This window comes from Myotis myotis, unplaced genomic scaffold (genome assembly GCF_014108235.1).
Source record: "Myotis myotis isolate mMyoMyo1 unplaced genomic scaffold, mMyoMyo1.p scaffold_m19_p_2, whole genome shotgun sequence".
Taxonomy (NCBI): Eukaryota; Metazoa; Chordata; class Mammalia; order Chiroptera; family Vespertilionidae; genus Myotis; species Myotis myotis.
The window spans coordinates 178,694,433-178,711,644 of record NW_023416324.1 but is presented as its reverse complement, the minus strand read 5'-3'; the positions used below and the strand labels follow the sequence as shown (position 1 = coordinate 178,711,644).

The window sequence follows — 17,212 nt, the reverse complement described above, 5'->3', positions numbered from 1 at the left end:
TATGTGAAATGGGGGGAGGGGGGAGCTGTTACAAAATAATATAAACCAATAAAATCTTAATTAAAAAACAAATCTATATGGATAAAGATATAAAAATAAGGGAAACATATTGAGCAAAATGTTTCCAGTGGTTAGCTCTGGTGTAGAATTGATACATTTTTCTTTTGTTCTTCATATACCTCTTTTTTTGTTCTTCATATCCTTCCATTGTCTCCATTATGTGGTAACCATGCATCCTTTTTCTAATCAGGAAAAAAATAAGCTGTACTACAAAGTGTTGCCAAAAGTTGAAAGAATGATGATTCAATATCCCCTCAGTCAAAGTTATAACAGAATATAACAAAATACACTGAGTGGCCAGATTATTATGACCACCCCATCAGTACTTCATTGACACTTCCAAAAATACTGAATATTGAAAACTTCCTAAGCAAATACTCTTAAGGTTTTATTATTATTATTATCATTTGCATAACTAATTCACTTCATTGTACTGATGGAGTGGTCATAATAATCTGGCCACTCAGTGTATATTCTAAAATAGAATATAGAAAAGAGAAACAAACTGGTATTCTTGAGATTTGAGGGTTTTATCCTCACAGCCACCATCCTCAAGAGGAAGAATAGAAAAAGGAAGATTTAAAAATCAAACTGAAAAACATACAATCACAGAATCTCAAGTTGCCTCTGATTCATGATTATGTTTAATGACATGTAAACACTGGGATGCCCTTATTTACTTTGTTGGGTAAATAGTGTGGGCTTGTTTGTTTAAATAATGAGGGTGGTGTTTGCTCTCACTATGAAATGTATGTTTTGGAATAAAACTTCAACCTTAGAATGTGAAGGTTTTGTTTGGCATTGGCTACAATGAGCAAACAGTAATTTAAAATGGTCCCATAACACCCCCTTGTGGCTTCCACTGTATCAGATTGGGCAACAACCCAACCAGCCAAGAAGAGGGAGTGATACATACATACTTCTCTTTATAAATTCAGCAAACATGTGTGCATTCCCTATTCTGTGCCAGGTACTAACTAGACTTGGATAAAATGCCATTAAATCTCTTCCTACTGTATTCAGGCTTTGCCAGCATGCGTATATATTCATTTATTTAGGCTGAGCACACATAGAAGTTATGAGGCCATAAGAGTTGAGCCTCACAAACTAGTGTTTTGCAACTATGGCTTTACCTCCTGGGAGGTAGTTGAAGGGATTCTGGAGTAAGGTCTGTGATTATTACTATCCAGCTGTTGGTTGGTACCTATGTGGCAATCAGAAAAAGCACTGTGGATGTGGATGTGGATAAAATGAGCCAGATTACAGCCCTGACTATCCCAGTGACCTTGAGCACCTGATAATCCACATGGGAATCATTCATCCACTTAACAATTTGGTGCTGAGGCTACAAAAATGAGTAAGACCTAGGTCCTAGACTCAACCGTGGCTGCATTTAACAAGATTCCCAGGTGATTCTAATGTGCAGCCAAGGTTGAGAACCACTGCTCTAGACCCTCATAAATTCACTCTTCTAATTTGTAAATTGGAACTAACCATCTCAACTTGTCAAAAAGATTAAATATATGGCCACTCTTGGACAGAAATCTTCATTTAAAAAAAAAGTGTTTTTAGACCTGGCCAGTTTGGCTCAGGGGAGAGAGCAATGGCCCATATGACTGAAGGGTCCCAGATTTGATTCAGGTCAAGGGCAGGTTCCTCAGTTGCAGGCTGCATCCTGGCCCTGGCCTGGGGCCCCTGTGGGAGGCAAACAATCTATGTCACTCTCCCTCTCCCTTCCACTCTCTGTAAAAATCAATGGGAAAATATCCTCAGGTGAGGATTACAACAACAAAACCAAATTTAAAAAGCCCGTTTTTATTGATTTCAGGAGAGGGAGAGATACAAACATCAATGATGAGGATCATCTATCACCTGCCTCCTGGCAGGACCCCTACTGGGAATCCAGCCCCCAACCCCTACTGGGGATGGAGCCTGCAACCTGGGCATGTGCTCTGACTGGGAATCTAACCACGACCTCCCGGTTCATGGGGCAACTCTCAACCACTGAGCAACTCCAGCCCGGCCAGACATCTTCATTTTCGAACCCGTATCCACAAGTTTGTTTGTGCTTATTTAGTTTAACCCTCTCTATATCTGCTCATAGAAACTAAGGAAAAGGAATCAAATCATCTAATCCAGTGATGGCGAACCTTTTGAGCTCGGTGTGTCAGCATTTTGAAAAACCCTAACTTAACTCTGGTGCCTGTCACATATAGAATTTTTTTGATATTTGCAACCATAGTAAAACAAAGATTTATATTTTTGATATTTATTTTATATATTTAAATGCCATTTAACAAAGAAAAATCAACCAAAAAAATGAGTTCGCAGTGTCATAGGTTCGCCACCACTGATCCAATCCCTATAATTGCATGTTTATTTCCACCAAGATTTCGGGAGCCAAGGGATCCGGCTGCAGCCTAATAATAACTCGCGATCTTCCAGAGTTTCACCCCGGGCCGGGCCGGGGACAGCATTCCAGCCCCGTGAGGCTCGCCGACCAACGTCAGTAACACCGTGACGCGGGGGTTGCCCTTTCCGTTGTTCCCTGCGGGCTGCTGCCACGGCAGGGGTTTGCAGTGCCACGTGCCCAGCCTCACCCGCGCAGGATCCTTCCCGCACGTCCCCCGGAGGAGGCGGTGGGCAAGGGCCGCTGGCGCGATGCGCTTCTCCCACTTTTCCGGGGCGGGAGGGAGGGAGGCAGGGCTGGGCGCGGGCAGGGCGACTCCCCGCACGGCCTCGCGGGCAGCCTTTCTCGGGGATGGATCGCCCGCCCCGCTAGGAGGGGCGGCACCCCGCGCCGATGGGGCCTGCGGCGGCGCAGAGGTGCCGGCAGGGGGCGCGGGCGCCGGGCCACCCCCGGGGCTGGAGGCCGGTGGTCCCTCCCAGGCCGGTGAGCCAGCCGCGCGGCCCGGTCCCCTGCCCCCACCCTCACCCTGTCACCTCCCGCCCTCCCGGCGGGGCCCCGAGGTGCGCGGCGCAGGCGCGGAGCGGGGCGGTGAGTACGGGCCGCGGAGCTGGGCCCGGGGCCTGGCGGGCCGGGTGTGGGGCGCGCGGGAGGGAGCGGGCCGGCCCGGCGGGGCGCCCGGGAGCGCCGGGGCCTGAGCGGCGGCGCCCGCCACCCTGAGCCCGCGGGCGGGGCTGCGCGGTCCCTCCGGCCATCCCCCCGCCGCCTGCGAGCTGCGCCCCGGCTGGCCCGCGAGCCCGGGGACCGGTGAGTGCGGGAGGGGCGGCCGGGCGGCGCGGGGCACCGCGTGCGGGCGCAGCTCCCAACCCCAGGAGGCGGGAAAGGCCGGATGGCGTCCGGGAAACCGAGACGCTGCCTTCGTTTCCCGGCGGGATGGCGGTCCCCTCCCCCATCGCGCAGCAGTTCCACCCCCGGGCGACGCCGCCACCTGGGTCCCCGGGCCCCTTAGTATCGGGGCTTGGGAGTCCCCGCTAGTCTCCGGGCCCAGGCGGGGCCGGGCAGGTCCCGCGGCTTCTGGCCGACGCCCGTGGGTGCCACGCTGGCCACGGGCCCCGCCAGGCGGCAGGGCGACCCTCCGGCCACACATCCCCGACCTTGCGCCTGCAGCGCGGCCGCAGCGAGCAGGCTTGGGTCCGGGCCCTGCAGCTGCAGCCCGTGGTGTAAGCCTCTTTAGGGTGCTCATGCACCCCTTTTGATTTGGGGGGCGGTGTGTTTCAGTACAACTGAGGAACACGAGTAATTTGAAGCAGTTTCTCTCTTTGCAGAGGCAAAGACGGACACAAGTTGGACATACATATAAGTGGGTTCTAATTCAAGCTCTCCTGCAACATTTTTGTGTTTAAATTCATTTGAAACCTGGAAAACATCTACTTATTTTTAAAGTACGTTTTCATTGATTATTTAGAAAGAATGAGAGGGAGAGGGATCTAGAGAGAAACATTGAGGAGAGAAACATCACCAACCAGCTGCCTCCTGCACGCCTCCTACTGGGTATCAAACCCGCAATCCGAGCACGTGCCCTGACCGAGAATCCACTAGTGACCGCTTGGTTGTTAGGTCGAGGCTCAACCACTGCGCCATACCGGCTGGGCCATATAATTATTTTTAAATGTTGGCGGAAAAGGACGTGGTTTTAAAGCTTTAGTATTAGAATGTAGCCTTTTATTGTACATGCTTGTTTTATTTTTATACTAATTAGGAACAGAATATTTACATGGCCTGAAAGGCCGTTAGACAAGGTGGTGCCTACTATGTGTAGTCTGTTTTGTGCATAGATATTCTTATTGTTGAAAAAGAGAGAGAGTGGAGGGAAGGAGAGAGAACGAGAGGCATTGATTGGTTGCCTCCCGCAGGCACCTGACCCGGGCCAGTAATCGAACCTGCAACCTAGGTACATGCCCTTGACTGGGAATTGAACCGAGACCCTTCCTCTGCTAGCTGAGCGTCTCACTGAGCAAAGCCCGCCAGGGCCTGACATGTATTTTGTAAGTTGCTTTTTAAAATAGTTTCTTGTGGCATGATCTCATTTTTGTACATGCAAATTAATGTATATCTTAGAATAGAAAAATGTCTAGAAGTTTATACACCAAAATGTTAATAGTATTTTTTCTGGGTGTATAGATGCTAGGTGACTTGATTAATTTAAAAATGTTTTTCTAGCCCTGACCGGTTTGGCACTGGATAGAGCGTTGGCCTGTGGGCTGAAGGGTCCTGAGTTCGATTGTGGTCAAGGGCATGTACCTCGGTTTCGGGCACATCCCCAGTGGGGGTGGGGGCAGGGTGTGTGTGCGGGAGGCAACTGATCGATGTTTCTCTCTCATCGATGTTTCTAACTCTCTATCTCTCTCCCTTCCTCTCTGTAAAAAATCAATAAAATATTTTTTAAAAATGTTTTTCTAATTTTCCTGCAGTGACATGTATCAGTAGTTTGATTCAGAATCTTCCCCATGAGATAAGGACTAGTGAGTAAATGTTTACATGACATCCCTAAGTAAAAGCTAAACTTCTTCATCTGGGCAGTTGTGCATACAAAAAGCACATGAAAGCATTTGCTGAAATAAAGGATGGTTAAAAATTTTTGGTCTTGAGTGGGCATTTTACCATCTCTCTGAAAGGAGGTCTGATAAGTGTTTCGATACTGTTCAGCACTAAGTAGGAGTCAAATCTTTTTCTGCTCAAGGTGATCCTATTTCACCTAATAGTCTGAATCCAGACCAGCTTGCAACATTAATTTTAATGCCATCCTCCGTTTCCTTTTCTTTTTTACTCCTCATGTTCGAAAGAATTTGAAGTATATTGTGAAGGAAAAAGAGGCTACTTGAACATGTTGGGCTGCCAGTTTTCAGTGTTTTCCCTGATACCTGTAGCGCATTTAGAACATCCATATACATAAAAGGCCAATGTGCCAAGGGTCCCCTCGGGTGTTCAACCAGGAGATTGGGAGTTTGATCGCTTGCTATGATGTGCACTGACCAGCAGGAGGCAGCGCAGAATGAAGGCAGGCCCCGGCCTGCAGCTGACAGCCAGTAGCTGGGGAAGGAAGGCCCCAATCGGCCCTGATCACCAGCCAGGCCTAGTGAAGTAAAAAGCTTTTGGCTGATTACATTTTGGAAGTGTAAAAAAAGACGTATTAAGAAAAAGTCTTGAAATTTTGGTTTATTACATAAAAATGAAAACAGTTTTTCTTTTACTTTTGAATGCACTTGATTGGGATGGGCTCAAGAAATGCTATTTGTTTTGTTAGGTGAGGCATTATATATGTTGATATCATTTCTATATATCTCATGATTGTCAATTTCTTTCGGTGATTCCCTTCCCCCTTCTCTGAATTGGTAGCTGAGTAAGAACTGGAAGCAAGATGTAACTTGCTGGTAGCAGAGATTGACAGTGAAGATTTACTCACACAGTTAGCTGTTCAAAACCCATGGGTTTTTTGGTGTGTGTTTTTTATCTCTGCTTCTGCCACTTAGTTGACTTTTACTGAGTCTGTTTCATCATCAGTAATATTGAGTGGGTTTAGTAGTGGCTCCTCTATGTACCTCATAGGATTGTTGTGAAGATTAAATAAAATAAGGGTTAGGAAAATGCTCAGTAAACTAAAAAGCACTACTTATTACCAAATGATGACATCCCCTGTGGTGCTAATATACCCAGGACTTTGTGAAGCAGCAAAAATAATGTGTGCCTCAGTTTCTTACCACTAATGATTTTGAGAGTGTAGTGGATTTTGCATATCACAGGATTAAATGAGAGAAGGTACATAGCCTGGTTAATAATAGGTGCTCAATAAGTGATCATTATTCTTCTATTAGTAAGTAATCTATAAGGACTTAAATAGTAAAAGTCTGTGATTTGGTATTTGCTTTTATTACGGCTGAATAAATTTATGCAGAATTGCATTCCTATTTTGGTGTTAAGATATAGCTTTAGAACAGGGGTCCTCAAACTTTTTAAACAGGGGGCCAGTTCACGGTCCCTCAGACCGTTGGAGGGCCAGACTATAGTTTAAAAAAAAACTATGAACAAATTCCTATGCACACTGCACATATCTTATTTTGAAGTAAAAAAACAAAATGGGAACAAATACAATATTTGTATTTGCATGTGGCCCGCCTGCCGTAGTTTGAGGACCCCTGCTTTAGAAGGTAAATTCATTCAAAGAAATATGACATACTTACATATTTAGCAATATATACAGTTTTGAGTACTTAATACAGCATCTTCAAAAGAATATTATACTTCAATTCTGTATAACTTTCCAATTGATTAAAGATCTTGGTACTGTTGTATTCTTGAGTCTCAGAAATGAACTACATTGTGACTTATATCATATTTTTCCTACAGGTACTTTTTACCATCTGTGAAAACTTCGCTGTAATTCAATTTTCCTCACTTCCATATTAAGAATTATACCAGTAAGTGGAATGTCGTAAAACGAATGAGTCAATTTTATAACAGTCCATGAGAATCTAATTATACATTGGTTATTGCTATATATGTTTTGTTCTCAGGAGATTGTTGAAGGTGCCTTATAAGAAAAGGGGTTTTTGTTGAAAATTATATTTTGAGCTTCAGTGTGATGGATATTCTTCCTGGAAGCCAGGGAATCAATACAGATTTGTGAAAATATACATTTTTAAGGGATCATATTCACCTTTTGCTTGAAAACTATATCAAAATTTTCCCAGTTTTAAAAAATGCACCTGTTTCATTCTTAGTATGTTATCATAGGCACAATTTATCCTATCTAATAAAAAGGGAACATGCTAATTGACCCTCACACTGTTGCAAAGATGGCAGTGCCCACAGCTAATAAGGGAATATGCTAATTGACTGCCCCGCCCTCAAAGATGGCAGCACCCACAGACAATAAGGAAGGAATATGCTAATTGACTATCACACCCTTAAAAATGGCGGTGCCCTCAGCCCTGCCGGGGCGGCAGACACAGTCCCCTGGGGTGGGGGTGTCCCTCAGCCCAGCCTGTGCCCTTTTGTACTTTGGGAGCCCTCAGGGGATGTCTGACTGATGGCTTAGGCCCACTCCTCGGGGGAGTGGGCCTAAGCTGGCAGTCGGACATCCTTGGCACTGTCGCGGAAGCAGGAGAGGCTCCTGCTTGCCAGCCGTCAGCCCAGCTTCTGGCTGAGCGGCACTCCCCCTGTGGGAGTGCTCTGACCACCAGGGGGCAGCTCCTGCATTGAGCATCTGCCTCCTGGTGGTCAGTGCACATCATAGAGATTGGTCATTCCACCATTTGGTTGATTTGCATATTACCCTTTTATTATATAGGATTAACAATGGTTATTTGTGACATATTTGTTAAGTTTTTTTCATTTTTAGATTGAAAAGATATGAATGAATACCCTAAAAAAAGAAAAAGGAAGACTTTACACCCTTCTCGTTATTCAGGTTAGTGAATTATTTTAAAGTTGAGCCATGGATTAATTTCCATGCAATTGTATTCCAATCTATTGTCTCATAAATGATCAGATAAAAGTTATATATCTGAATCAATTTTTAAATAAGAGAAAATTTTAAATAAGTTCTCTGAATATAAGTTCTTCTTTGTCTACCACGTGCTAGGTACACATCAGAACTTATAGACATTTAATCCTCACAACTTAAAGGTTTATAGACATTTAAAATTAAATATCAACAGTTGGGTACTTATACAGCATAATTGAAATGTGTCTGTGTGCTTCCCAACCTTGTGCTTAAGCACAACAATAACCTTGTTAGAAGATATTTTTCACATTGCAAAAAAAAATTTTTATTCTATATATTACTTTCAGAAAAGAGGTCTTGCCCAGCTGGCATAGCTCAGTGGTTGAGCATCAACCTATGAACCAGGAGGTCACGGTTCAATTCCCCATCAAGGCACATGCCCAGGTATTGGGCTCGATCCCCAGTGTAGGGCATGCAGCAGGCAGTCGATCAATGTTTCTCTCTCATTATTGATGTTTCTATCTCTCTCCCTTTCCCTTCCTCTCTGAAATCAATAAAAATATTCTTTTTTTAAAAAAAGGAAAAGAGATATTTGTGGTCATCTGTAATATACCTCCCATGAACAGTACTTGGAACAATCTCAGGCATACCTGTTAGCCCACCCAACCTACACATTCTTCACACCTAAGGAAATTAAATCTAGTTTACTGCTTACTGACTCCTCCCAGACAAGACTTGAAATTACACTATTCAGAAGCCCTAACTGGTCCTCCCACCATTTTTCCTATGTATTAGTGCTTTTTTTGCACTTCATAAAATGTCTTCAGGGAGTTAATTTAGGTTTTGGGGTTGTTGGGGTTGTTTTGTTTTGTTGGTTTTTTTTGCAATTAACACATTAATTGCATATTTTTATTTTGTGGGATTTAGACAGTAAGGTATCTTTATATGCTTCAGAATATTATATTTTTATATTGAATAATTTGTGGTTCTTTCAAAACTCAATGTTAATATCAGGTCTGAAATATAAAAGCTATCAGAACTGAGGGAACTGTTACTTTATTACAGATACTATAAAAATTTACATCTGTTGGATAAAGGGGTGGCTGTCATCAATGTATATGTGTTTACTATGCTTGAAATTTTAAAAATTTTGTTTTATGTTCAGATTCCTCTGGAATAAGCAGAATTGCAGATGGATTCAGTGGCATTTTTTCTGATCATTGTTACAGTGTCTGTTCTATGAGACAACCAGACTTAAAATATTTTGACAACAAAGGTATTATCTAATATTTTCCAAAATATTTTTTCTTTAAATTACTTTTATAATCATTTCTTATTTAAAAATGTGGGTGAATTATGATTTCAAAATGGGCAACTGTTTAAATTTGTTTAAATGTAAGAAAACTTTTTTGTAATAAAGTAAGTGAATTTTAATTTTTAACATTATTTCAGATATATAATAAAAAGTACATTTTCCTAAATCTATTTTAGTTGGCTAGGAATTGGTGGCAAAGTTGGAGTGATGCAGAGTTGGGAGTATTATGGTTAAAAGTTAAAAATGGTGTTATACATGGTTCTTTCACTCAACTATACCTTTCAGCCTGGAGGGCATAGTTGGAAGGAAAGAACAGAGAGTAAAGAATTTGGTCTTTTTCAATCTTTCATCTTCTGTTGGCTTCTCTTTTCTAGAGCATTGAATGAATGATAACAATTTGGGTTTGTTTTCTCTCTCCTCTGTAACCATCAAAATACTCAGTTTTCTTGAGTCCTGTTACAGACACAGAAACATAAATTATTAAAAATAATATGGAGTCAGAGACATCAGTATGAACTCATGTTGGCTTGATATAGACACAGATGTAACATACAGAAATATTTATAGGTATGTTTATACAAATGTGGTGGTATACACAAACATATATTTTTTGTTTCATTGTCTGAGAGGGCATAAAAGAAATGACACCCAGTAGCAGTGAGCAAGCACATCTAGTGTTGGGATCTTGGTGTCTAGTATCATTCTCCAGTGAAAGGAACTAGGGCTTCTTGGAGAAATGCCTACTGCTTACTGACCTCTCCCAGATAAGACTTGGGAAGAAACAAATTTCTTGTACAGAAGAATTCCAAATTATTTATGTAGCTACTCCTCCCTCAAGGAGGTGGAATGTAAATCCTGGTTTCTGAAATGTGGACTCTACGTAGTGTCCCCCTTCCAAAGCACAGAGTAAATGAAAGTAAAAGAATGACTTTACAGAAGAAAAATCTGATAAATACTACCTCAACCAGGTGATCAAAGTCAACATCAGCAGTAATAAATCATGTTGATCAAATGTACCTTTGACAAGTTGTGATAAAATGGCAGTTTGCCTCTCTGGTCTGCTCTCATTAACCCATAATCCCAGTTGAATCATTCAAACACAACAGACACATTTTAATAGTGGGCATCCTACAAAATACCCGATCTGTTCTCAATATTGTCATGGTCATCAAAACCAAGGAAAGTCTGAGAATCTGCCACAGCTAACAGTAGCCTAGAGAGACTTGACAGCTAAATGTCATATGGGATCCTGGAACAGAAAAAGTCCATTAGCTAAAAACTAAGGAAATCTGGAGAAAGTAAGGATTTATCGGCATTGGTCATGAATTGTAACAAATGTACATATTAAGATGTTAATAGTGGAGAAATGCAGGATATGTGGGAATTCTCTGTACTACTCAAAATTTTTCAGTAAATCTTAAACATCTAAAAAATAAAGTATATTAAAAACAACAGCCCTGCCTGTGTGGCTCAGTAGTTGAGCATTGACCCATGAACCAAAAGGTTATCTGTTCTGTTCCTAATCAGGGCACATGCCCGGGTTGCAGGCTTGGTCACCAGTATGGGGTGTGCAGGAGGCATCTGATCAGAAGTTTCTCTCTCATTGGTGTTTCTATCTCATTCTCCCTCTCCCTTCCTCTCTCTCTAAAAAATTACATTAAAAAATAACAATGATGTTAGGTTGAAGCCTAGTGTTCTCTACTGACCTGTATTTCAGTTTATCCATGCTAACTTTAAAACATTGGGGCTGGGCTGAGGGGATAAAGGCTTATTCAAGTTCAGTAACATTAAAAAATGTGTTCTAGTCCAAATGGGGCATGGGAGCAAAAACATTTGCTTGTTTGGACAGATTTTCTATGTGTCTGTGATAATACGTAACATCTTCAAATGAAAGTCCTTATTCCTGTTGGAATTCAAAATTATATTTAAAATATTTGGTGCTTTGTGTTATAATATTTAACATTTAATACTTGATACAAACAATAAGTTTTTCCAAACTTCTCTTTACAGATGATGATTCTGATACAGAGACATCGAATGATTTGCCAAAATTTACAGACGGAGTCAAGGCCAGAAACAGAAATCAGAACTATCTGGTTCCCAGTCCCGTACTTAGAATTCTAGACCACACTGCCTTTTCTACAGGTTAGGGAAACTAAGTAATAGCATTTGCATATTTTTATAGCTCAATGAAGAGATAATGCATAAAATAAATTTTTGCCAGTTATTTAACTAGTAGGTTTTATTTAGTAATAGTAATAATAGGCTTGCTTTATTTTTCAGAAAAATCTGCCGATGTTGAAATTTGTGATGAGGAGTGTGACTCACCTGAATCACTCAACCAACAAACTCAAGAGGAGAGTCCTATAGAAGTTCACACTGCTGAAGATGTTCCAATCGCTGCAGAAGTGCATGCAATTTCTGAAGATTACGACTTAGAGGCAGAAAACAATTCCTCTGAGAGTCTCCAAGACCAAACTGATGAAGAGCCACCGGCTAAACTTTGCAAAATTCTTGACAAGAGCCAAGCTCTGAATGTGACTGCCCAGCAGAAATGGCCTTTGCTGAGAGCTAATAGCAGTGGCCTCTATAAATGTGAGCTTTGTGAGTTCAACAGCAAATATTTTTCTGATTTAAAGCAGCATATGATCCTGAAGCATAAGCGTACTGATTCAAATGTGTGTCGAGTGTGCAAGGAAAGTTTCTCTACCAACATGCTTCTGATCGAACATGCCAAACTGCATGAAGAGGATCCCTACATTTGTAAATACTGTGATTATAAGACAGTAATTTTTGAGAACCTCAGCCAGCACATTGCCGACACCCATTTTAGTGATCACCTTTATTGGTGTGAGCAGTGCGACGTACAGTTCTCCTCAAGCAGTGAGCTCTACCTGCATTTCCAGGAGCACAGCTGTGATGAACAGTACTTGTGTCAGTTCTGTGAACATGAAACAAATGATCCAGAAGACTTGCATAGCCATGTGGTAAATGAACATGCATGTAAATTAATAGAGTTAAGTGACAAATATAACAATGGAGAGCATGGACAGTACAGCCTCCTGAGCAAAATTACCTTTGACAAATGTAAAAACTTCTTTGTATGTCAAGTATGTGGTTTTCGGAGTAGACTTCATACAAATGTTAACAGGCATGTTGCTATTGAACATACTAAAATTTTTCCTCATGTTTGCGATGATTGTGGCAAAGGCTTTTCAAGTATGCTAGAATATTGCAAACATTTAAATTCACATTTATCTGAAGGGATTTATTTATGTCAATACTGTGAATATTCAACAGGACAAATTGAAGATCTTAAAATTCACCTAGACTTCAAGCATTCGGCTGACTTACCTCATAAATGTAGTGACTGCTTGATGAGGTTTGGAAATGAAAGGGAATTATTAAGTCATATTCCAGTCCATGAGACAACTTGATTATTCTAACTTCCATAATGTTAATGTAAAATAATAAATACAACATTTTTGAAGATGTTAAAAAGGATGATTTTTAACGTTAAATTCTGTTAAACAGAATTTATGAGAACTGCCTTTAACAAGCAAGATTTTTAATTGTCTAATTCTTTTGGCATGGCTACATTTTTTAGTATATGAATGTATCCAAAATACGATATTTTCAGTGCATGGTAGCTCATAGTTTTAACCACTCTTAGGGTCTATTATCCTGTGCATGTGCTCTGATTTCATGAATGGGTAAGAACCAGATGTACTAAAAATACTAGACTTGTTTTCCTTCCATAACCATTGGTGCTGTTAACTTTTTAAAACTCAAGACAAGCTTAGTTTTTCACGTATGAAGACATTAAAGTACTACAGTACCCAAACTAAAATGTAACATAATATACAATTAAGTCTACTGGTACTCCCATCAATAAGAACCCAGACCCTCCCTTTGCATTCCCCATCAGTAATTCCCAGGGCTCTCCATCTGAATGATTCTTTTAATAACACTAGAAGGCCAGTGTTCTTGGCAGTCTTTTTTAATTCTCACTTTATTTTAGTCCTTATATATATTAAATAGTGTATATATGTTCAAGAATTTAAGGTGGGGGGGTGAGGAGGAATTGGTAAGGGATGAGACAATGAAAAAGTAACATTTCATAATGCTTAACCTGTTCACATTTCATTTTCAGTTATACAACTGCAAAGTGATGTCCAAATTTTTGATTTCCAATTATTTATTGACTGAGAAATTCCACTGAAGTAGTAACACAGAATTAGGAAGATCTAGGCGATGAGGGGTTGCTGGCATGATAACATACAAATTACTTTTGATAAAGGTAAAATAATCTTAGCTCTATATTAGTTTGCTGTGGCTGCCATAACAAATTATCACAAACTGTGTGGCTTAAACAACAGTAATGTATTGTCTCAGTTTTAGAGCCTAGAATTTGAAAATGTTGGCATAGTTTGTTCCTTCTGGGAGCTGTGAGGGAAGAATCTGTTTTGAGCCCCTCTCCTTGGTTTGTAGATGGACATTCTCATGTTCACATGGTGTTCTCCCTATATGCAGGTCTGCCTCCAAATGTTCCCTTTTTACAAAGACATCAGTCATGTTGGATATGGTAAGACCAATATCCCCAAATAAGGCCAAATTTTGAGGTACTAGGGCCTAGGACTTCTACATATGAATTCTGAGGAAGGAGGGAGACACAACCACCACAATTCAAAAGCAGCTTCTTAAATAGTATCAAGAAGGTAAAATTTTGCATATCACTGGCTTCCAATTTAATAAAAACTGCAGCTAACAATATTGTTCAGGAGTATTGATAAAGTTGAAGAAACCAATTTATGACCTATGATTTTTCCACTTCAAAAACAATAGGAATTTATTTTGAAAAAGTTGGCAGCAAAAAGTACTTTTAGAACCAACCATTTGTTTCTCTACTGTTTTGTCATGTATGTTTATCTGTCTTCTTACAAACTGCCATCCCATCTGATTATAACTTTCCAGGTAGAGCTGTCACATACAAGTGTTTCTTAGAAGACTTAAAACTATAATAGTTTAAATTAGAAACCATCTCATCTAAACCCTCTGATTTTCTAAGTTTCTTGTATAAATAGAAACTTAGGTTATTGTTGGGTCAAGGACACAAAACCATTAGAGCAGACAGGAGGGAATCCAAGTTATTTGGCTTCTGTTCTAATGTTTCCATTACACTATGTTACATAAAAATCCAAGCTTTGTCCTTGGGGTATTTTTCATGGCTATTTAACCTAGCCATTCAGATGCCTTCTTGGCAAGTCTGTTTTTACACTTGTTTGGTATATATCAAACTCCAGGAATTTGATTTTCAGGAAACAAACCTTAAATAAGTAATGCCTTATTGGTTTTGTAAAATTCTGTAATTTATTGCTTTGCTTTGATCGGGTATTAGTAATCAAATTTAAAAAAACTGTAATGAAACTAAACATTAAATCTAAGTTTTAAAAACATACAAACATTTTGTGTTTTTGATGAATCTGCAGCTTGAAGTGACATCCCACTGACTGCTTGTCCCAATAAAAACTTTTGGCTTTGATTCAGCTTTCAAATAAGTCTGTGACTGACTATAAATTGCTGAGGTAGCTCAGCAATATTTTTACTTAAAGGACTTCTTTGGAAAATCATACCTAAAAAGAAAATTTTCTAACTATTGGGTTTTTTCCTCTCAAAGACAGGCATTTCCACTGTACTCTGTGACTTGAACCACAATTCAAGTATGAATATTTTTTATTAGTACTACAATAGAATTCTTTGCAGTGATCAGTAGTGATGGGTCATTTTTTTTCTTGCTGTTTTTATCTCCACCTTGCAATGAGTGACTACTTTTGAAATCCCAAAGCATTTCCCTTGTCCTCCAAAATCTCAAGGTGATTGTGCACTACTCAAAAGACTCTCCCTATTGTAAACTTGCCAGTTTTACTATTTTAAATCACCTTGCTTAGGTTTCTTTGAATGTATGTCATCACATAATAATAGTTCCTCAGTTTCACTGGGCCTGTAGCAGGTTTTTAGGTGGTTGCTGAATTGTTGGCAGGCATAGTATATATAGGCGTTTCTTTTTCAACAGATTAACACTATTCCTAATTTTTAAATCTGATTTACAAAGAATTGAATTATTTAATTCTTTACATTTAAAATGAAGGGATGCCAGGAAGATTGGAGAATGCACAGGGGGGCTAAGTGTGTTAACCGAGATGCACAAGAAAGGGGCAGGGCTGGCTTAAAACCTTCCAATAAGGAAGTATAGGTCTGGGGCGTGACTATCCACCATGACCTGCCCAGTTAGGACCTTATGATCAGATTACCCTGTGATGTGACTTTCCACAGAACCCCCCCCCCCTTTTTTTTTTGTCCATAAGAAGAAAAATATGTATCCAGCTCTTACTGTATGCCCAACACTGTACTAAGCACTTTACATCATATTGACCCATTTTCACAACAAACAGGGTAGGTGTTATTAGTACTCCAATTTTATAGATGAAGAACCTCAGGCTCAGGAAGATGACGCGGCTTCACTTCAAAACATGCATTATCTGCCCTAACTGGTTTGGCTCAGTGGATAGGGCATCGGCCTGCGGACTCAAGGGTCCCAGGTTCGATTCTGGTGAAGGGCATGTACCTTGGTTGCGGGCACATCCCCAATTGGGAGTGTGCAGGAGGCAGCTGATCGATGTTTCTCTCTCATCGATGTTTCTAACTCTTTGTCCCTCTCCCTTCCTCTCTGTAAAAAATCAACAAAATATATTTAAAAAAAAAAAACATGCATACCAGCAAAACCAATGGACATAGACAATAGGGGGGTGGGGAGGAGACATATGTAATACTTTCAACCATAAAGAATTAAAAACAAAACTGCATCTCACTTGCCAGCTCTAAAGAAAGACACCCTCAGGAATTGTGTTGAGCCCCGAACAGACCAGCAGCAGCCGCTCCCCTGGATGTTAACCCATCGACTCAGAATCTGCAGTTTAACAAGATCCCCGGGCGATTCCTCACTACAAAGTCTGAGAAGCAAGAGACAAGGATGCATTAATTTCCTACGTCTCACCTCTAAAGTAATTCAACACACCACTCACAGCTGTGCTCCACGCACAGAAACCCAGTTCAGGCAGTGCGCCCAAGGGGGCTTTCCTTTATGTCAGCATAAGAAGGATCCCGCGGGTCTGGCTGCTCCAGCCCCACCTCCCCCGGCCTCCCCTCAGCTCTCCCTCAGCAAGCCCTGGCAGTCGGCTCAGATGAGGCTGGGCAGAGGTGTGCCAACCCGAAAGGGAGAATCAAGAGGAGGCTGGAGTGGGGGGAGAGGGGAGGGAGGGTCAACGACCAATCATTCCTCTGAGAGCATGCTTTACCCACAACAAACCTTGCCTTCTGCCCGTAACAAAAATGGCGCCCGACGCAGGGGCACTTCCGGCCAGGGAGCCAAACAAAATCCGTCAGGGCGTGGGACCGGAAGTTACCGCCCCCTGGACACTCCTCCCGCTGCCCGGCCTGCCAGAGCAGGATGAGGCGGAGTGCGGGCAGCTGGCTGGAGTACCTTGGCCGGTGACGAGGGGGAGCCGGGACAGCGTGAGTGTCATCCGCCTTGGCCGCCGGCCGGGGTCCTTCGCCCGGGGTGACCTTCGTGCGGCCAGGGACGGGGCGGGGAGTCGTGCGCCGGGTGCTCTGTGACGAGTCGCCGCCGCCGCGGTCCTGCGGGACGGGAGCGAGCGAGTGGGGCGGCGGGCGGGTCCGGCCCGAGGAGCCCGCGAGGCCGAAGCCCGGGAAGTGGGAGCCCGGTCCGGACGGCGCGCGGGGCGGGGCGGGTCTGGCCGCTAGCCCTGCCGGCGGGGTCCCGCGGCCGCGGCGCGCGGCGTGGAAGGCCTTCCCCCAGGTAGGCGCTGTCCCGGGCTGCAGCGGGCGCTGCCGTCGCCCCGCCTGTCCC

At 42.2% G+C, this 17,212-nt stretch overlaps 2 protein-coding genes across 14 annotated transcripts in view; both read left to right on the top strand.

Annotated features, from left to right (window-relative positions):
• The first annotated feature begins 2,800 nt into the window (after window positions 1–2,800).
• ZNF639 (zinc finger protein 639) lies at window positions 2,801–14,827 on the top strand. 7 transcript variants are annotated; one of them, XM_036350154.1, is made up of 6 exons: window positions 2,801–3,058; window positions 6,872–6,942; window positions 7,850–7,934; window positions 9,136–9,246; window positions 11,296–11,430; window positions 11,569–14,827. In XM_036350154.1, exons 3-6 carry the CDS (start codon window positions 7,877–7,879, stop codon window positions 12,720–12,722), a joined length of 1,458 nt encoding a protein of 485 aa, XP_036206047.1. In that variant the 5' UTR covers window positions 2,801–3,058; window positions 6,872–6,942; window positions 7,850–7,876; the 3' UTR covers window positions 12,723–14,827. The 7 variants fall into 7 exon arrangements, with proteins under 7 accessions (XP_036206047.1, XP_036206043.1, XP_036206044.1 ...); XM_036350150.1 differs by having other exon boundaries at window positions 2,803–3,058; window positions 7,866–7,934; XM_036350151.1 differs by lacking the exon at window positions 2,801–3,058 and adding an exon at window positions 3,082–3,274 and having other exon boundaries at window positions 7,866–7,934.
• Window positions 14,828–16,737: 1,910 nt separating this feature from the next.
• The window catches only part of MFN1 (mitofusin 1), a 37,444-nt gene continuing 36,969 nt past the window's right edge, over window positions 16,738–17,212 (top strand). For 3 of the 7 annotated variants that reach the window (XM_036349590.1, XM_036349589.1, XM_036349587.1), the window contains exon 1: window positions 16,890–17,161. The gene's annotated coding sequence lies outside the window, so the exon portion shown is untranslated. Of the gene's footprint in view, window positions 16,858–16,889; window positions 17,162–17,212 lie in introns of those variants that run through there. The other 4 variants (XM_036349591.1, XM_036349586.1, XM_036349588.1 and 1 more) reach the window with 3 other exon arrangements.